A 16,955-nucleotide genomic window follows, 5' to 3' on the forward strand; every position below is an offset into this window, starting at 1 on the left:
ACCTTTGATCTCAAATAATATATCTATATTACACTTGAGGACAGTTGTCTAGTTCATTGTATGGTGACTCCCCAATAGATATCCATATTATGATAATTATTACCTCGTTCTTTTAACTATTGTTTCAGTCTTCCCTCTACAATTCCTCAGCTTGTGGCATAGTTCAAAATGTAGAAGGAAATTGAATGCAAATATCAATAATGATCTAGTCACAATATCATTAAGCTATCAGTTTGTAGCAATAGCTCTATTTCCCCTTAATATTGACAGGTACTTATGCCATCTATGCTGTTGATTACATTGTGAAAATTAAAAACAGTGGACACAATAATTACTTATATGGTATCAAGACCATGCCTATATTCAAACTTCTGAATCTGAATAAAAGGTTGTTGATAAATCATGTTGATCCAGTCTAAAAAGCTGACTTTGAAATCATCCCTGCTCAAGTGTCTCCACATAAAAGTCTAGTTTTGAGTCATAAACGATATTGATTGCAAGAGAGCTTGCATGGAAGCGGACACGGTCTCCCTCCGACGGACCTTGAAGTAGACTGGGAGGGCAGAGGAGTTAGCAGCAGATTCACAATTTCAAGCTCGTAAAGACCATTTGACCACACAATGAGGACCAGAAATCAATACAGAATGTTGCAAGTTAAGCCAACAATGACCATATTTTAGCTGCACATTCCTATTAGTGTGAATGTGTGAATATCCGGTGCTCAAACACTAAACATGTGCCTGTTGCCAAAGCACATACACTTGGATAAAAAGCATTTAAACCAGTTATTTGTATACTAAACAAAACAAATAGCGGAGCACTCATGTATATAGATTCCTAAATTTTAACAAGATCAGTTTTAAATCAACTATTCATGTCATCAAATTGTCCATTTATAAATTGCTTTTATACAAAAATAGAAATGGGTATGTGGCTACTTAAGTCAAGTACATCATTTATTAAACACAGACATGCATCCATAACAACATACATTGATTATCTTACAATCCAAAAAATAATATTGAAAAATATACAGATGTTTTAACCAGAAACAATTTTTTAGTCACATATTATGATGAATAAATATCAAAAATTCTGCTAAAAACAATCTTCACAAATGTTGACAGGATTCAATCAATAAATAGAGTTGACAAGATTCAGCCGATATATACAGAATGTGTAGTTGGTGTATTACAAATTAGTAATCACTCCAATATATGTGCAAATCAAGATCAAATTGTAAAGGTTCAGTATCAGAACCAGCAAGCTGAAACGCTGGAATAAATTCAACCTCAATAGCATAAATAGCATCAATAGCATAAGGCATACAGAAATTACAGTCACAGCAATACAGATACCCCTCCCCCCAACCGGTTGATAAGCTGCACACTGTAAAGCAGATTGGATTGGACCAGTGTTAGCATGAAGCTTCAAAGTATCTCATGTTAAAACGAAGGGCCTAGTTAAGCCAACTTAATAAATCATTGTCTTGTCAGAATAAATGCAAAACGTGAATAAATGATTTCATGATTACATACGTAATGTGCTTTTCAATTAATGCAACATTTCAAAATACAAGTGTGAGTGTGAATGAGATATATAGATATATTTATATATTCAGAAATACTTCCTCAATGATAAGGAAATGCCAGGACGCCTTCACGATGCTGAAAATCTTTTAATCAGGAAAAAGAGGGAAAACATTTTCCTGATTAAATGATTTTCAGCATCGTGAAGGTGTCCTGGCATTTCCTTATCATTGAGGAAGTATTTTTGAATATTTGGGGCCTCCGGAACCTGCCTATGACCGATGCGTAATAGTTTGCACATTTCGGTTGACTTTTGGCGATATATATAACTGTGACCTCAATTGACGACGCCCTCAGTGTTCAGGATACATCCGTATTTATTCAGGCCCAAATCCAGCACACCACACATTGACAACAGTTTTTCTGTCCTATATATATATATATATATATATATATATATATATATATATATATATATATATATATATATACATTACCTAGTGGCGGTAGCCACTAGGTAGTTATAGTTAGACCTAGTTTCTATAGAAAAAACGTTTTTTGTTTTGCTAATAACTTTAGCCCCATTTGAGGAATCTTCACAGAATGTTCCAAAAAACTTTCATGCTCACGTCAGCTGCTGTCTAAAAAGTTTTGGGATGATCCGTCAAGCAGGAACAGAGAAAAGGGGGGGGGGGGGGTTCCAAAAAGTGCTCTTTTTGTTTTTTTGGTGTAAATCTGTTCAGTAGTTTTCTAATTATTAAATGAAAACTAAATTTGTAAATATAGGGACGCAGAGCCTCCTCAAATTCGGAGGACAAGCAAAGCCCTGATTGGCTGGCCGCAACCTGACAGAAAAGTTGCACCTGCCATTTTGTTTCTCGTTTTGCCAGGGGGGGGGGGGGGGGGAGCACAGTGTAAAAACATATAAGGGGTCAGGATGCAGGTATCCTGAACCCATAGGACACATGGAGGGGTCCCTTAGTGTCCCCTCATGGGCAAAAAAAATTCACTTTTTTCTGGCCGATCCGCAGATTCAAGGATCCTCCTCGGATCCTGGGGAAAAGCAAGATCCTGATTGGCTTGCCGTAACCTGACACAATTATTAAAGTGTGCGTTAAAAAAACAGATAAAAATTCACTTAAAAAACAAAGGTTACAGGGACTTTATAGGCAGGTTGACGTTTTACCCATACAAAACCATAGAAATCCATCAGTTATAGTTATACATATAGTTATACTTATCTAAAGAAACTGTAACTCGTGCCGGAAAGTAACTTTAGGCCACGAGTTATAGTTTCTTAGCATAAGTATAACTATAACTGCTGAATTTCTATGGTTTTGTATAGGTAAAACATCAACCTAACTATAACGACCCTGTAACCTTTGCTTTTTTCAGTGAAAATATATATATATGGATATATATATATATATATACTCTAACTTCCACAGGGAATAGACTTTCAATAATACGTTTTTATGTTTTTCTCTACATTAATAATGTTAAGGCACAAAAATATGATGTTGGTTGCAATTCTTTATTACTTCTGTATAACACTACAGGTGCAGCATCAATTACGCTGCTCAAATTGCATTCATTAGCCCCATCTTCAGCTTTTATACATATAATAATTACAAACAACATGAAAGTTGTGTGATAATGAGTTTCCTTATTAAAGCCAGTCGATTTTAGTGTATTGGTTGTAGAAGACTTCAAAACGAGTGTACCTGAGTCCCACTGAGAATCTCAGAATCAAAAGACCTTTCTATTGAAAATATATGAACAACGAAAAATAATGTTATTGTGCTTAAATGATCTGAGCAATATTACTCCCGTCAAGCAGAAGTCTCATTTTCTTCAATATTTCTTAATGTTTCCCTCCTTCTGTCTTCCCTAAGCAGTAATATTGGAAATTTCGAATGCATACGTGAATGAAATTGGACTGTCATGTACATTATTGCCTCTCCATGTTTCAACCAATTTAAGATCCTTAATAATAATGAACAATAAATGGATCTTAAAAACCCAACTGTTAAAATCAAGTGGCAAAGTCTTCAGAAAAAAACTACAAAATGTTTCCATATGTGACTTTAGGTGGACAGTGGTATAAAGTTGCTGAAAGCGTTTCTAAACTTTCGCTGCAGAGATAAAATATCCTACAGTGGAGTACCGAGGGGTATTCTCGCTTTCAGGGAGTAGGTACTTCTTGACAATCTTACCACAACCCTTCCATATACATGAAAGGGTGTATAAAATACTAATGTATTTTGGTTTACTTCTTGTAACAGACACTTGCGGCAGAGGCAGGTTGTCGGCATTCGAAATTCCTACCGCGTGCATTAACCTTTGCCGCAATCCATTTACACAGTATTTAGAAGCTGTCTGGAAAATGCTACACTGGACATTTGTGAATATTCCTGGCAGGTGTGCATTATTGCCATCACTCCTTCTGGTGATTAGTGCAATCATTTTAAAGCTGCGCAGAGGAAAGTAATGCCCGGAACGTGTTTTTGCCGGACATTTTTACTGCTCTACTACACTACCGTCCGGGTCTTGACGGACCCGTTTGGTCTCGTATTAAGTGCATCGTCGGTTGAGAAATGACCCTGTTCCGCTGTTTCACTGGTATTTTTCACTTCCATAATTTTTTGATTTGAGCTAGCTTTAGAGGAGGGCAGTGCTAAAGATTTATGTTTTTCCTCTCAACTATTAGTGAAAACAAAAGCCCCTCAGAAATGAAAACAACAGAGAACACGTAATCCCCATCATACCGAAAGAATAGCTTCAGAAGTGACAGATGGGTTTTGTTCGCTGAAAAGGTAGATTGCAGACTCACTAAAACAGATATTTTGGTTGAGACAGACCAGACCGCACGACTAAATGTTTTCACTCTGGAATTCCAAATGTTTGTTCTCACTTTGCAGGCCTGGATGCTGGGCAGGTCGGCCTGGCGTTGTCGTATGCTGTCACTCTAATGGGGACCTTCCAGTGGGGAGTGAGGCAGACTGCGGAAGTTGAAAATCTGGTAACATTTATGTGTAAATGTTTCATGTTTTAGAATTCTCACTGGCTAATAGCATTAAAGTAAACGTAATTGTAAACATTATGGCTGCTGTTTTGCATTGCGCTTAATTAGTCTTTCAGAACGAATGTAATGGTGTTGGTACTCTACTAAGCATGTTTCTCAAATCATCCTCAATGTGTGTGACTTGTTTTTAGTTGTCTTCCCTTTGTTCAAAACGGTGAAGAATGAAAACGTGCTCATGAGGTGAGTTTCCACATACTATAACACGCCCCACCAGACCAGTGGCGTAGCGTGGGTTGTCAGCACCCGGGGCAAGGCAAGTAATTTGCACCCCCTAACCCGGGGCAAGGCAAGTAATTTGCGCCCCCTAACCTGTGGATTTAGTCTCTTCCAAGATGTTGCGCCCGGTGCGGCCGGCCCCCCCTGCACCACCCACGCTACGCCACTGCACCAGACTGCTGTCCTTCAAACACTTCAAACATGCTTTAATTTTGATACATTTTGGGTATGTTTATGTACTTATGTATGCACCAAAAGGAAGAAGTATTATTTCTTTTGATTTATTAGAAAGCAAAGCATGGCACCATTCATCTGCCTTGGCAGGACGGGAGAGGCCAGGAAGCTGGACAGTAGGCTAAGTGGTTGGAGGGATCTGGAGATAGGTCAGCAGTGTCCCTAACCGACTCAGTGAGTTGCTTTCTGCTGGCTGTCCCATCCTCCAGTATCGAACCTATGTGAAGATATTGGTGTCGAGCCCCAGAATCGTAAAAGTCTAATGGTCTTGAATGTCGCACTGACAGGATGAGTAGTGATTATGTCAGAATTAGTGATGACTAGAGTGGCAGCAAGCCGTAGGAGATTCTGAAAACATGTATCTATAATGCTCAACAGAACCCCTCAAGCCTTAGGTGTGTCAGGAACGCATTCCAGAGGATGGAGCCTTGTGCATGATAAACCCAGCCTTCAGAACCTTTGTTTTGAGCCTTATTTATGGTGAATAGCTTCAGATTGGCAAACCGTAGATAGCTAGTAGATGTTTAGAAAATGAAGTCCTTGATATCTTCTAGTATTGGCATGCAGTGAATTTTGGACTGGCAAGAGGTAGCCTGGTGTAGATCCTATTTAATAGGCCAGGTGTAATGTTAACACTGCCTAGACTGTCAAGTATTGAGAGACATGCCGGAGTGAAAGGGATCCTCCTAGTAGTCATAAGTAGTGAAATATCTTCTGGACAGAAATATACTTGGGGGGTAAAGGGGAGGTGTGATGCGTAGATCGAATGTGGAGTGTGGTCGGCATTCGATCTACGACACAAGACGGTGGTTCGGGGAGGTGGCGGTTGGCGAACAGAGTGGTTCCAACATTGCTCCTGTAATAATCCCGCATGTATTTGAAATAAAAGTAATTTACTCACTACCTGCCGGTCCCCGTCTTCACAGTGGCGACGAGGCGGGCAGGAGCGATGTCGGAGGTGAGAGATTGATCGCGCTTTGACTTTCGGCGATCGTGTGGCTGGGACCATGCCGGTGCTTCCATGAGTTGAGGGGCGGTCTTTGCGGCGCATGAGGAACGCCTTCGCTGGTCCTGGGGGAGTAAATTTGTCAAGGTTCCTGCTTCGTTATCATTGGAAAAAACGGCAACTACGCCAGGAATTATGGGTTGGAGTGTGCCCAAATTCCTCTAGAGAGCGAGCAACGTAGTTTGTGGCAGCCATCTTGAAGGAGGTTTGAAGACCTTTTAATCCCTTATTGTGAAACACAGTGATAGGCACACCTTGTGCCTACAAATACAAAGGTACTATTAATCTATACAACGGTGACATGTGCCTACAATTACAAAGGAACTAGGCACGTTTAATGTGGAACACCTACAATTACAAAGGAACTAGGCACGTTTAATGTGGAAAACGGTGATAGGCACACCTTGTGCCTACAATTACAAAGGAACCGTTTATCTATACACTTGACTTGTTGGAAGTGCCGGAATTTACTGTGACTGGACTCCGTTCTCATTTTTTTTAATGCGTTTTACGCCAACATTGTTCAACTGCATTCAGTATTTATTGATATAGTGGGTTTATACATTAACACTGGACATTGTTAATTACAGAATGTCTAGTATTCAGCCTCCACCATTTTTTTTTAATGAACCAAGAGATCCACCCATTCAGTGGGAATTGTGGTAGGATTTATTTGAGGCATATGTAGATGTGTTGGAAGATGGCAAATGTTCACCTGATAGGCACCTGTCATTGCTTAAACATCATTTGGGGGCTGTTGGGTTAAGGGAATTTAAAAATGTGCCACCTATAGATAATGTGCATGGGGTAGATGTGTACAAATGTGCTTTACAACAGTTACAGGATAGGTATGGCCAGAAAATATATGTAGTCATGGAAAGATATACATTTTATTTCAGGGAACAGAAGGCTGATGAATCCATTGACCAGTATATGGCAGTGTTAAGAGGCTTAGCGGTTACTTGTGCTTTTGACAATATGACATATGACCAAGTTTTAAGGGACCAATTATTAATGAAGACTAAATCTAAAAAAATACAGGAGAAACTTTGGTCTTCCGGGGAAATATCTTTAAAAACAGCTGTTGAAGTAGCGAGGAGCATTGAGATTACTGAAGATTGCATACAAACTATGAGGAGGGAAGTCAAAGATTATGACACCGTGTGTACCGTAAGCAAAGACAGGGAATGCAAGGACAAAAATAAAAATAATAGTTTCCCGTTTTGGTAGTGGGGATAACAAATCTGGGGATAACAAGTCTGGCACGAACAACAATACTAGAGTGTGCTATAGATGCGGCGCCAGTTCGCATTGTGCACATTTTAATGTTTGTCTGGCGATTTGGAAAAATTGCAGTGCATGTAAAAAAAAAGGGACATTTTGCACGCATGTGCAGAAGTTTTGAAAAAAAGGTGAGTTGTATTGTGGAGAATGGGGATGATGATTTGGTTGAGGAAGGAATGCAGAATATGGTATTAAGCATTCAAGGGTGTAACGTTAAGGGAAGAGAGCTTCAATTCCCTAAGTGTTATGTAAATATTGATGGTGTTCGAGTGGAAGTTATGGTGGACTCGTGTGCTTGGTACACTATAATAGGCAAATCTCTATTTAATCGGTTGTGGCCTGGGAGGAGTTTACAAGAGACAAAAAACAGTCCTTGTAGCTACCCTAGTCATAAAATTGCAATCGTAGGAAAAATGCAGGCAGAAATCGAATATGATGAAATTCTTGTAGCGGAGAGTGGGACAACTATTCTGGGTTGTCCACATATATGTCAATTGGGGTTCAGGGTGGACCCTAGTGCTACTCCACCAGTGTACACTGAAAGTATGGATACATTGCAGAATAACTTGTATCGTGATATAAAGGGGATTTTTCATACCGTGTTTAGTGGTCGTTTGGGGAGTATGAAAAACTTCCAACATACAGTTGTATTAAAGGAGAATGCTATTCCTGTAAGGCAGAAGTTGAGTAATGTTCCCTTGAATTATAGAGAAAAATTGAAGGAAATGTTAAAGGACTTGTGTGATAAAGATATTATTGAACCAATTGAGTGCTCAGATTGGGTTTCTCCGATTGTAATTTCGGTAAAATCCAGTGGGGACCTCAGGTTGTGTGTTGACCTGCGGGCACTCAATGATGCAATTTGGATAGATGCATTTCTTTTGCCAAATCTGCAGGAATTGATGTCGTCTATTGGAGATGCTACAGTATTTTCAACCATTGACTTGGCGAGTGCGTATCACCAGATACAATTGAGTCCTGAGTCTAAACATTGTACAGCATTTATTACACCAGAAGGGATGTTCCAGTATAAAAGGATGCCATTTGGATTGGCTAGTGCGTCTGCAGTTTTCCAGAGGGAATTGTCCAAAATACTTTTGAATGTTAAGGGGGCAAAGGTATTCCAGGATGATATTTTAGTATATGGTCGTGACAGGATTGAGCATGACCGAAACTTAAAGGCAGTATTCCAAGCATTGAATGACTATGGACTAACTGCTAAGGATCAAAAGTGCAAATTTGGAGAGAGCCACGTAGAATATTTAGGTCATATTATTTCTAAGGATGGTATTCGACCTAAGATTAGTCACATCAAAGCTATTAGTGAGGCTCCAGAACCAAGGTACAAGGAACAATTGTTATCATTTTTAGGCCTAGCAGAGTTTTATTCTCGTTTTGTGGAAAAGTTTGCATCCAAAGTGGAGAACCTCCGTGCCTTGCTGAGGAAAAATGTGACGTTCTGCTGGAAAGAGATACATTCCATGGAGTTTTTGACCATAAAGGAAGAAATTGTTAATGCATCTTGCCTCAAATCGTTTGATGAAACTGCTGAATGTACTATAGCAGTGGATGCTTCCGCATATGGTATTGGTGCAGTTTTGTCTCAGAGGAAGAAAGGAGACACATGGGTGTTCGCATATGCCTCTCGCACTCTGTCTCAAGCAGAGAGGAACTATTCTGTAATTGAGAAGGAGTTGTTGGCCGCTACTTGGGCTGTTCAACGATTTAGGATGTATATATGGGGGCGCAAATTTGAAATTTGTACGGATCACAAATCTCTGGTTAATATTTTGAGCACAGGAGGGGGAAGGAACCTTACTCCTAGGTTGGCAAGGTTGGCTTTGAAATTACAAATGTATCACTTTGAAATGTTGCATCTTCCAGGGAAAAGTAATTGTGTGGCAGATGGGTTGTCTCGGTTACCACTATCGCATAGTAGTGTTGAAGAAATTGATGATGGAGAGTGCGATGTTGCGTTCACTTATAATGATGTTATGTCCCTGCAAAATGGGAATGTGCATGACAAATTATCTGAATGTGTGTGGATGAGAGAAATGCAGAAGGATGAGGTTTTGTTAAAGATGAAGGAGTTTATTTTGACAGGATGGCCATCCTGCTTGTTGACCTGCAGCCTGCTGGCCCTGACCCTGCTGGAAGGACTCTGCCTTCCTCCACAAGTGTTCTCCGAGGGCTTGGATTGGAGTACGTTTTGTGGTGTTTTCACTGTTACTGTATGAGTTATTGCACAAATACTTTACACATTTCCTTCTAAGTTAAGCCTGCCTGCTCTGTGCCAAACTACCAGAGGGTGAGCACAGCATAATTTAGATTGTGTAGTGACTTACCCTGACTAGGATTATGGTCCCTACTTGGACAAGGGTGTATACCTCTGCCAACTAGAGACCCAATTTCTAACAGAATGTGTCTAAAGTGGGCAGTTTGTCACTGAGATTGGATTCCTTCATCCAGCTTCCAATTGTCTTCATGCATTTGATAGTTGATCTTGTGCCTTTATGGCTTATAGACATTGAAAAGGGTCAGCATAAGGGATGTTAATTGTGGTATCCTGAAGAGGGTGTTTGCAATTCTGAACAGTGTGGATTTCAGTTTGATTTGATGACTCCAATTTTGCACAGTGGATGGGAACTTAGATAATGAACTTAGAAGATGCTCTTCCTTCAAAGTCCTGTTAAGTAGCTAGGTAATACAGCAGCGTTATAGAGTTTGCCTGGCTTTTCTGTCTTTCTCGAGTTGCCAGTTGGGCCAGCTTAAAAGGGCACTTGTTTTGGCTGTTTTTTTAAATCCAATCACGGATGCCTTGAAACTAGCCCCAAAGGCAGTGTCAGACTGTAATATTGCCGGAAGCTGAAAGCACAGTCCAGCAATGGAGTAATATGATTAGTGGTGTCAAACGCTAGTAAGAAATCCTTAACAAGTAGTGTGCATGTGTTCTCATGGTCACAGGCAATGGCCAACTTGTTCCCCTTATAGTGCTTTTTCATCCCTATTTCCTAGTTTGAAACCTGACTTTAGGGTGAGTACCATATTGTTTGACTCGAGGAGGGAGTAGAGTTGGATTGTTACCACTTTTTGCAGTGTCATCGCACCAGAAAGTTTGATATTGGTGCATTGCTACGCATACGTTTATGATCCACCGTGTTTTTTTTTAACAGCATTGTGATGATGGGGCACTGAAAACCTAAGACAAGAATGAGATGTTGATTTGCTTTTAGGTAAGAGGAGCAGCTTGTTAGAGAAAATTGTGGAAGAGGGTTTGGCATAGTGACCGTGAGGGGTAAGGGATGCTTATGTGTAGGATACCTATTACAATATTTGCTGGAGGTGAGTGAATTCTGGTAAAGGAAAAAGGTAATTAGATTTTTACAGAGTTTCATTCACAGACTGGGGGTAGATGTACTGTCTTCAGGTTTCCCTGTTCATTGCACATTTGGCAGTGTTTCTTGATAGAGTTGTGTGCCTTTTCCATGCAAATATTATTTTTTTGCTGGTGCGGGCTATCTTGTAAGCCTTGGAGTGTATGCAGCACTCACTATTATATATGTATTCTGACCCACATTTTGGGGCCCTAACGTTCCGTTTACTTTGAAAAAGACCCTTGGAGAACCAATTGCTTTGCTTCGTGTTGCTTCCTTGAATTGGATTTAGAATTGTGTCTCAGGCTAGGCGTCATTATAAACTGACTCTCCACTGAAGGACTCGAACACCCATAGACATGATTCACCGGAGCGGTATGATTAATCACTTCATTCTTTGCAGTTTCTACTAATGACCACAGCTCAAGTCTCTTATGCACTTCACATAATTAACTGCTTGACATTGGACTGAAGCTGGATGCTCTGCAAAACATGGTCCAAAGTCTGCAAACTGCACTGTACAACACTCTCCCACATGTACTCCTTCCTCCAAGTTATATCTCGTTTGACACACCTTTTCCTGGAGAGCCTTGCATTTACACAACCCCAATGCATTCCGCCATGCACAATACCTCTAACTCACCTCACATACCTGAATACCGTGGATCACAGAGCCACAACTCATCCTATAACCATCATCTCCAGACTGAGATCTCCTCAACACAAGTAAAGATGAATCTGCCCAAGCAAACCCAAAAGAATTACCTTCTCTCAACGTTGTAACTCATCTCATACACATCACATCTAGGATGCCCTCCTGGCTGTACGCCTATTGTCTCTAGTGAAACTTTCACATCTGCCCTTGTTCAGGACCATGACACGGTTGCTCTTTCATTTCACAGAGTATTGGTTCTGCTCATCCTCCATATGTCCACCTCATACCCCACATCAATAGAACATAAATAACTTATGGCATGTTTTTTTTTAAATCTATAAAGAGTCTTTGAAGTGGACAGTTATTAACTTAATAATCTCTTTGTAATTCCAGGGCCCCAGTGTAGAGACTACAACCATGACACCAAACCACTGAGGCTGAACATACATAGCCACTGTGTATACCAGTAATTAAATGCAAAAGCACATTAAAGTTATACCTTTTATTCTTTGTAAGTGCCCCACCCACTAGGTAAGGGAAATTTAGTAAACACCAGGAGGAGTGTCCACCACAGCTGGGACCACCCCTAGAGTGCCCAGAGCGGAGGTGAACCCCTCATGGCAGAACTCTCAATCTTATTATGGAGGAAGATAGCCAATAGGTTTAGGAATGTGCCCCCTCCTCAAAGGGAGTGGGCACAGGAAGGGTGTAGCCACCCTCAGGGTCAATAGCCATTGGCTACTGACCTCTGTAACGCCCCAATATATCTAGTTTTTAGGGACACCCCTGAACCTTGCTCTTCAGATTTCTGGTGACTTGAAAGAAGAAGAAGGAGGCCTGAAGATCCACTCCAGCAGTAATGACTCCAGAAGACAACTGACTTGGTCCCAGCCCTACCGGCCTGTCTGTAGTTTCAAGACTCCTGCTATAAAAAGGCAACACATCCTGCAGCACCAGTGACCTCTACAAACCCACAGAGGACTGCCAATATATCCAAGAACTCCTGAGGACAGGGGCCATGTCTACAAAGAAACCTTCAGGAAGGACTCCAGAGCCTCCCGGATCTGTGAGTCCTGCTCACTCCGCACCCAACGCCCACGGCCTGAGCCCAGAAGGCCCACCAGTCCAGAGAAGGTCCCCAGGCGATTCTGACTTCAAGTCCACCCTGGGTTGACACTTCCTGACCAACATAATGATGCCTGCAGCCTAAATCCAGAGGACCCCCCTGACCGTGACCAGCTCCAGTGAAGATTCCCGGCGCAAAAAGGTACCCCTGCACCAACAGCTTCCAGGCCTTGGGGAACCCAACTACTGTCAAGCAATGTCCAGTGGGCTCTTTACTAACCTGTCCAGCCCTTAGTCGTCTTCAGCCAACTCCCTGGACCAATCTTGTAGCCTCTATTAAAAAGCATTGGATGCCCAACGCTGTGTTTGCATCCTGCACCCGGCTGATCCCGGGCCCCTGAGTGTGTGTGTTTGGTGCTGACTTTTGACCCTCCATCCCACCCCCGGTGTTGGTCTAAACCCCCCAGGTCTGCGCCCTAAAGTCACCAGGAGTACTTACCTCCAAGCTGTTTCTTTCCAAGTGCCCCCAGTCTCCATTGGTTTCCACTGGGCGTCCGACACCCACTTTGACCTCTGCACCCGGCCGGCCCCGTGTTGCTGGTGGTGCACCCTTGGGGCCTGATTTATACTTTTTAAGCGCCGCATTTGCATCATTTTTTGACGCGAAAGCTGTGCAAACTTACAAAATTCAATTATATTTTGTAAGTTTGCTCCACTTTTGCATTAAAAAAATGACGCAAATGCGCCGCTAAAAAAGTATAAATCAGGCTCTTGGTGTCTTCTTGAACCTTGCCTTTGGACACCCTAACACCCAAAGACTGAGATCATAAGTCGAGTACTTAACCTGAAAACTGTGTTGACACTTTACCTCCCCTAAAACTGTATTGCTTTATGCATGTCAAGGAGATCAGATCCTCGGGGCTTGCGCATATTCCCAACATGTCCACCTCTTGGCAGCTCCAAACTCCACTAGTTATTATAGCACAGAGTTAAAGAATGGCCGAGTGGGGGAATGGGTTTTGGGTTGGGAACAGCGGGGAAGCAGACCTGTGGAAGCAAGAGTTAAACAACACAATTGCAAGATTAATCACAATGACTTTCAATAAGCTTTGTTTCAAATAACACTTATACTGAAAACATGAATGGCCTAAAGCTTCACTATAACTAGGCCTCAGGAATCTAGGTACCTGGAAATCAAGAAAGGTTATGCAAAGTTTCATATGAACGTTCCAGAATTAACATATCATATTTTGAATAATGAACGCTCTCCAAATAGTTCTTAGAATAATCACTGCATTACAACAAAAATCAAAGAGCACCTGGTGTTCTCTGCATGAATGAACTGTACTAGAATCATGAATAACACTGCTATGTCACACTCTGATTAAGAGTTCCAAGACTCAAATGTTCAGGAATTATTATGCACCTTAATCAAACTGCACATCAAGATTTCAATGTCTAGAAATGATCGCGCACTCTGCTGATCTGTATTTCAAAAGTTAAAACGCCAGGAATGAATCGCGCACACTGTTGCCGATTGGCACATCTAGATTCAAATGCAATGAAACGATCACATGCACTGGCGATCTGTAATTCAATAGTTAAATGCCTGGAATGAATCGCGCACACTGTTGCCGATTCGAACATCAAGAACCTAATACCATGAAATGATCGCGCACACTGCCGATCTGAATGCCAAGAGTTAAATGGCAGGAATGAAATGCGCACACTGTTGCCGATTCGAACATCACAATGCAATTGCCATGAAATGATCGCGCACACTGCTGACCTGAATGCCAAGAATTAAATGCCAGGAATGAATCACGCACACTGTTGCCGATTCGAACATCACAATGCAATTGCCATGAAATGATCGCACACACTGCCGATCTGAATGCCAAGAATTAAATGCCAGGAATGAATCGCGCACACTGTTGCCGATTTGGACATCACAATACAATTGCCAAATGCCAGGAAAACAATCGCACACGCGGTTCTATGTTTAGGCCCAAAACTCGAATGTCACTGGAAACGGAGTCGGGCCATAACCCGACCTCCGCCTTACCGCCTTTCTTGATCACCAAATAAATGAGGGCAGGCCTGGAAATGACTTGATAGGCCTCCTGGACAGGAGCTCAGGAAAATGCTTCTGCTCTGCACCAGGACTTCAGAATAGTGAGCACGTGGAGCTGGGCTGGCTCCCTCATATAGAGTTAAGCCCGCCCACGAGCCACTCCCAACCATGCTGCAAGAAAGGCTTCTAGAATGTCTTAGAATAAGGACCACACCCTGTAATCCTGCAAACAAGCCTTGCAAATGAACAATGTATTACAAACAGCATTAATGACTTTTCAAAGTAAAAGCTCTGCAATGCAAAAGGTTAATGTTAGAAATGGGGTTTCTGGTTGGCTAGGGTATGCACCTCAGCCAGGCAGAACTTACCCACTCTAGTCAGGGCAAGGGAGTTACACGTCCAAGATAAACCCTGCTCACCCCCTTGGTAGCTTGGCACGAGCAGTCAGGCTTAACCCGGAGGCAATGTGTAAAGCGTTTGCACAACACACACACACATGTGATGCAATATCCCCACCACAAAGGAAACACAACACCAGATTATATGAAAATATACTGTATTGTACACAACGTCATTATCAGACCAACATCACATAACAGTACTATCCTTAGCAGTTGTCAGAACGTTACACATTAGTTACCCTGCAAACTAGCAGTAGTCACATATAACACACAGGTTACTCAGTATTCTGCAACATAAGCAGTAGTCAGGAAACACGTTATTACATTAGCACACTTGTCATTAGAATATCATAAAACGCCCATAGTAGGAACATTAGAAAATCTATGGCAAGTTAGGGAAACATATTAGCAAGTCATGTCCATAAAAGGAACATGTGCACACATATGTAAAAGCATCATGTAACAGGTAGGCAATATATCACAATTAGAAAAGTCTGTAACAAGAACTTCAATTATGATCCTATTGGTCCATTTAAAAGTACCTGGTAGATGGTAGAGGCACCTCCAGTGCCTAAGACAAAGAAGAAAGGGGCCCCCAGCGCTCCTCTGCGCAATGAGGGGGCCTCCTTAAAGTCCTGGGGAAGAGGGGGGCGGCACGCACCCCCTCTGTACTGCTGGCGGGCCCCTCATGGGGTCTGCGATCACTGGGGGCCCCCTGGGCCTCCACCGGCCCTCCTGTGGGGGGCCAAGGTCACCCAATACTTTAGGGAGAGGGGGGGCGCCTCGCGCTCCCCCCTTACTGAAACACGGGCCCCTCCGGGGACCCGTTAACTCCTGGGGTCTCCCTGCCACTATGGGAGACCCCGAAATCAAATACTCCTGGCCTGCGAGGGGGCCAACAAGAGAGCCGGGGGCCAGGGCGAGCCTCCGGTGAGGCTGCCGCCCGGCCCAGAGGAGCAGGAGAGTCCTCCGGGACTCCTGCAAGGGAGGGAGAGGCGTCCTCCTCTCCCTCTGCCTCCGGGACTCCTGTAAGTGAGGGAGAGGCGTCCTCCTCTCCCTCTGATGATGTTGCGGCCCCAGGTGGGGCCTGCTGGTGCCCCGGGGGCGCTCTGAAAAGCGCGCGTCCCCCGGGAGCACGCTAGGAGCGTGCTAGCTCCTTCCTTGGCTCTCTCCAGTGCCCCGGGGGCACTAAAGTCAGCGCGATCCTCGCGCTTGAAACAAAAAGCCCTGCCCGGGCTGCGGCGGTGATCCCTTTAATGAAAAGGCACCGTGGAGAGCGCGAGGGCACAGTGAGGCTCCCGGGCTGCGGCGGTGATTTCCGTGGGCACAAGAAAAGCGCTTTCAAAGCGCTAAGACACATCAACAGCCCAGGTTGCGGCAGTGATCCTTTTTCCAGCAATTGCAAGAATGCCTGTTTCTTTGTTAAAGCATTCTGGGCACAGGCTTAAAAGATCGTTGCAGGGGTCAGGGGCCACAGCACCCTGCCCCTGGGAACAACCAAACAAGAAGGAGCACAGGGCTGGTGGGCCCGGCTACAGGCCAGCACAAGGGGTGCAGATGGTGGCAGTTCCTCCTAGTGACCAGGCAGGTCACAGGTCAGCACAGCAGCAGCAGTCCATGGCGGTTTCCTGGTGAGTCCATTCATCAGCGTCCTGTGTCCAGTTTCAAGTTCCAAGAATGTTCAAATTGTGGGGAAAATTCCCCTGTACTTATAGTCCTTTTTTACAGTGTTTTACAATGATAGGGAGAGGAGGTTCCAGCCAGTTACAACTGGTTCTGGGAGTGCCCCCTCTCTCCTTTCAGCACAGGCTCCAAACATCAGTGGGGGGTTAACGACCCTATTGTGTGAGGCCAGGGCACAGCCTTTACAAATGTAGGTGTGCCCCGCCTCTCCCTTCTCTCAGCCCAGGAAGACTATTCAGCATGCAGATGCACCTAGGTGACACCTCCACCCTCCCTGTGTACAGGCTGTCTGAAAAGTATGCACAAAGCCCCAACTGTCACTCTGCCCAGACGTGGATTGGAGTCAAGC

General features: G+C 43.1%; 1 protein-coding gene across 1 annotated transcript in view; it reads left to right on the top strand.

Annotated features, from left to right (window-relative positions):
- Positions 1-16,955, top strand: part of ABCC4 (ATP binding cassette subfamily C member 4 (PEL blood group)) — a 1,378,868-nt gene that overhangs the window by 1,060,615 nt on the left and 301,298 nt on the right. Inside the window, exon 24 of the mRNA XM_069205134.1 lies at positions 4,451-4,551. Within this exon, the coding sequence (XP_069061235.1) occupies positions 4,451-4,551 (101 nt within the window). The remainder of the gene's footprint in view (positions 1-4,450; positions 4,552-16,955) is intronic.

This window comes from Pleurodeles waltl, chromosome 8 (genome assembly GCF_031143425.1).
Source record: "Pleurodeles waltl isolate 20211129_DDA chromosome 8, aPleWal1.hap1.20221129, whole genome shotgun sequence".
In the NCBI taxonomy this organism is placed as follows: domain Eukaryota; kingdom Metazoa; phylum Chordata; class Amphibia; order Caudata; family Salamandridae; genus Pleurodeles; species Pleurodeles waltl.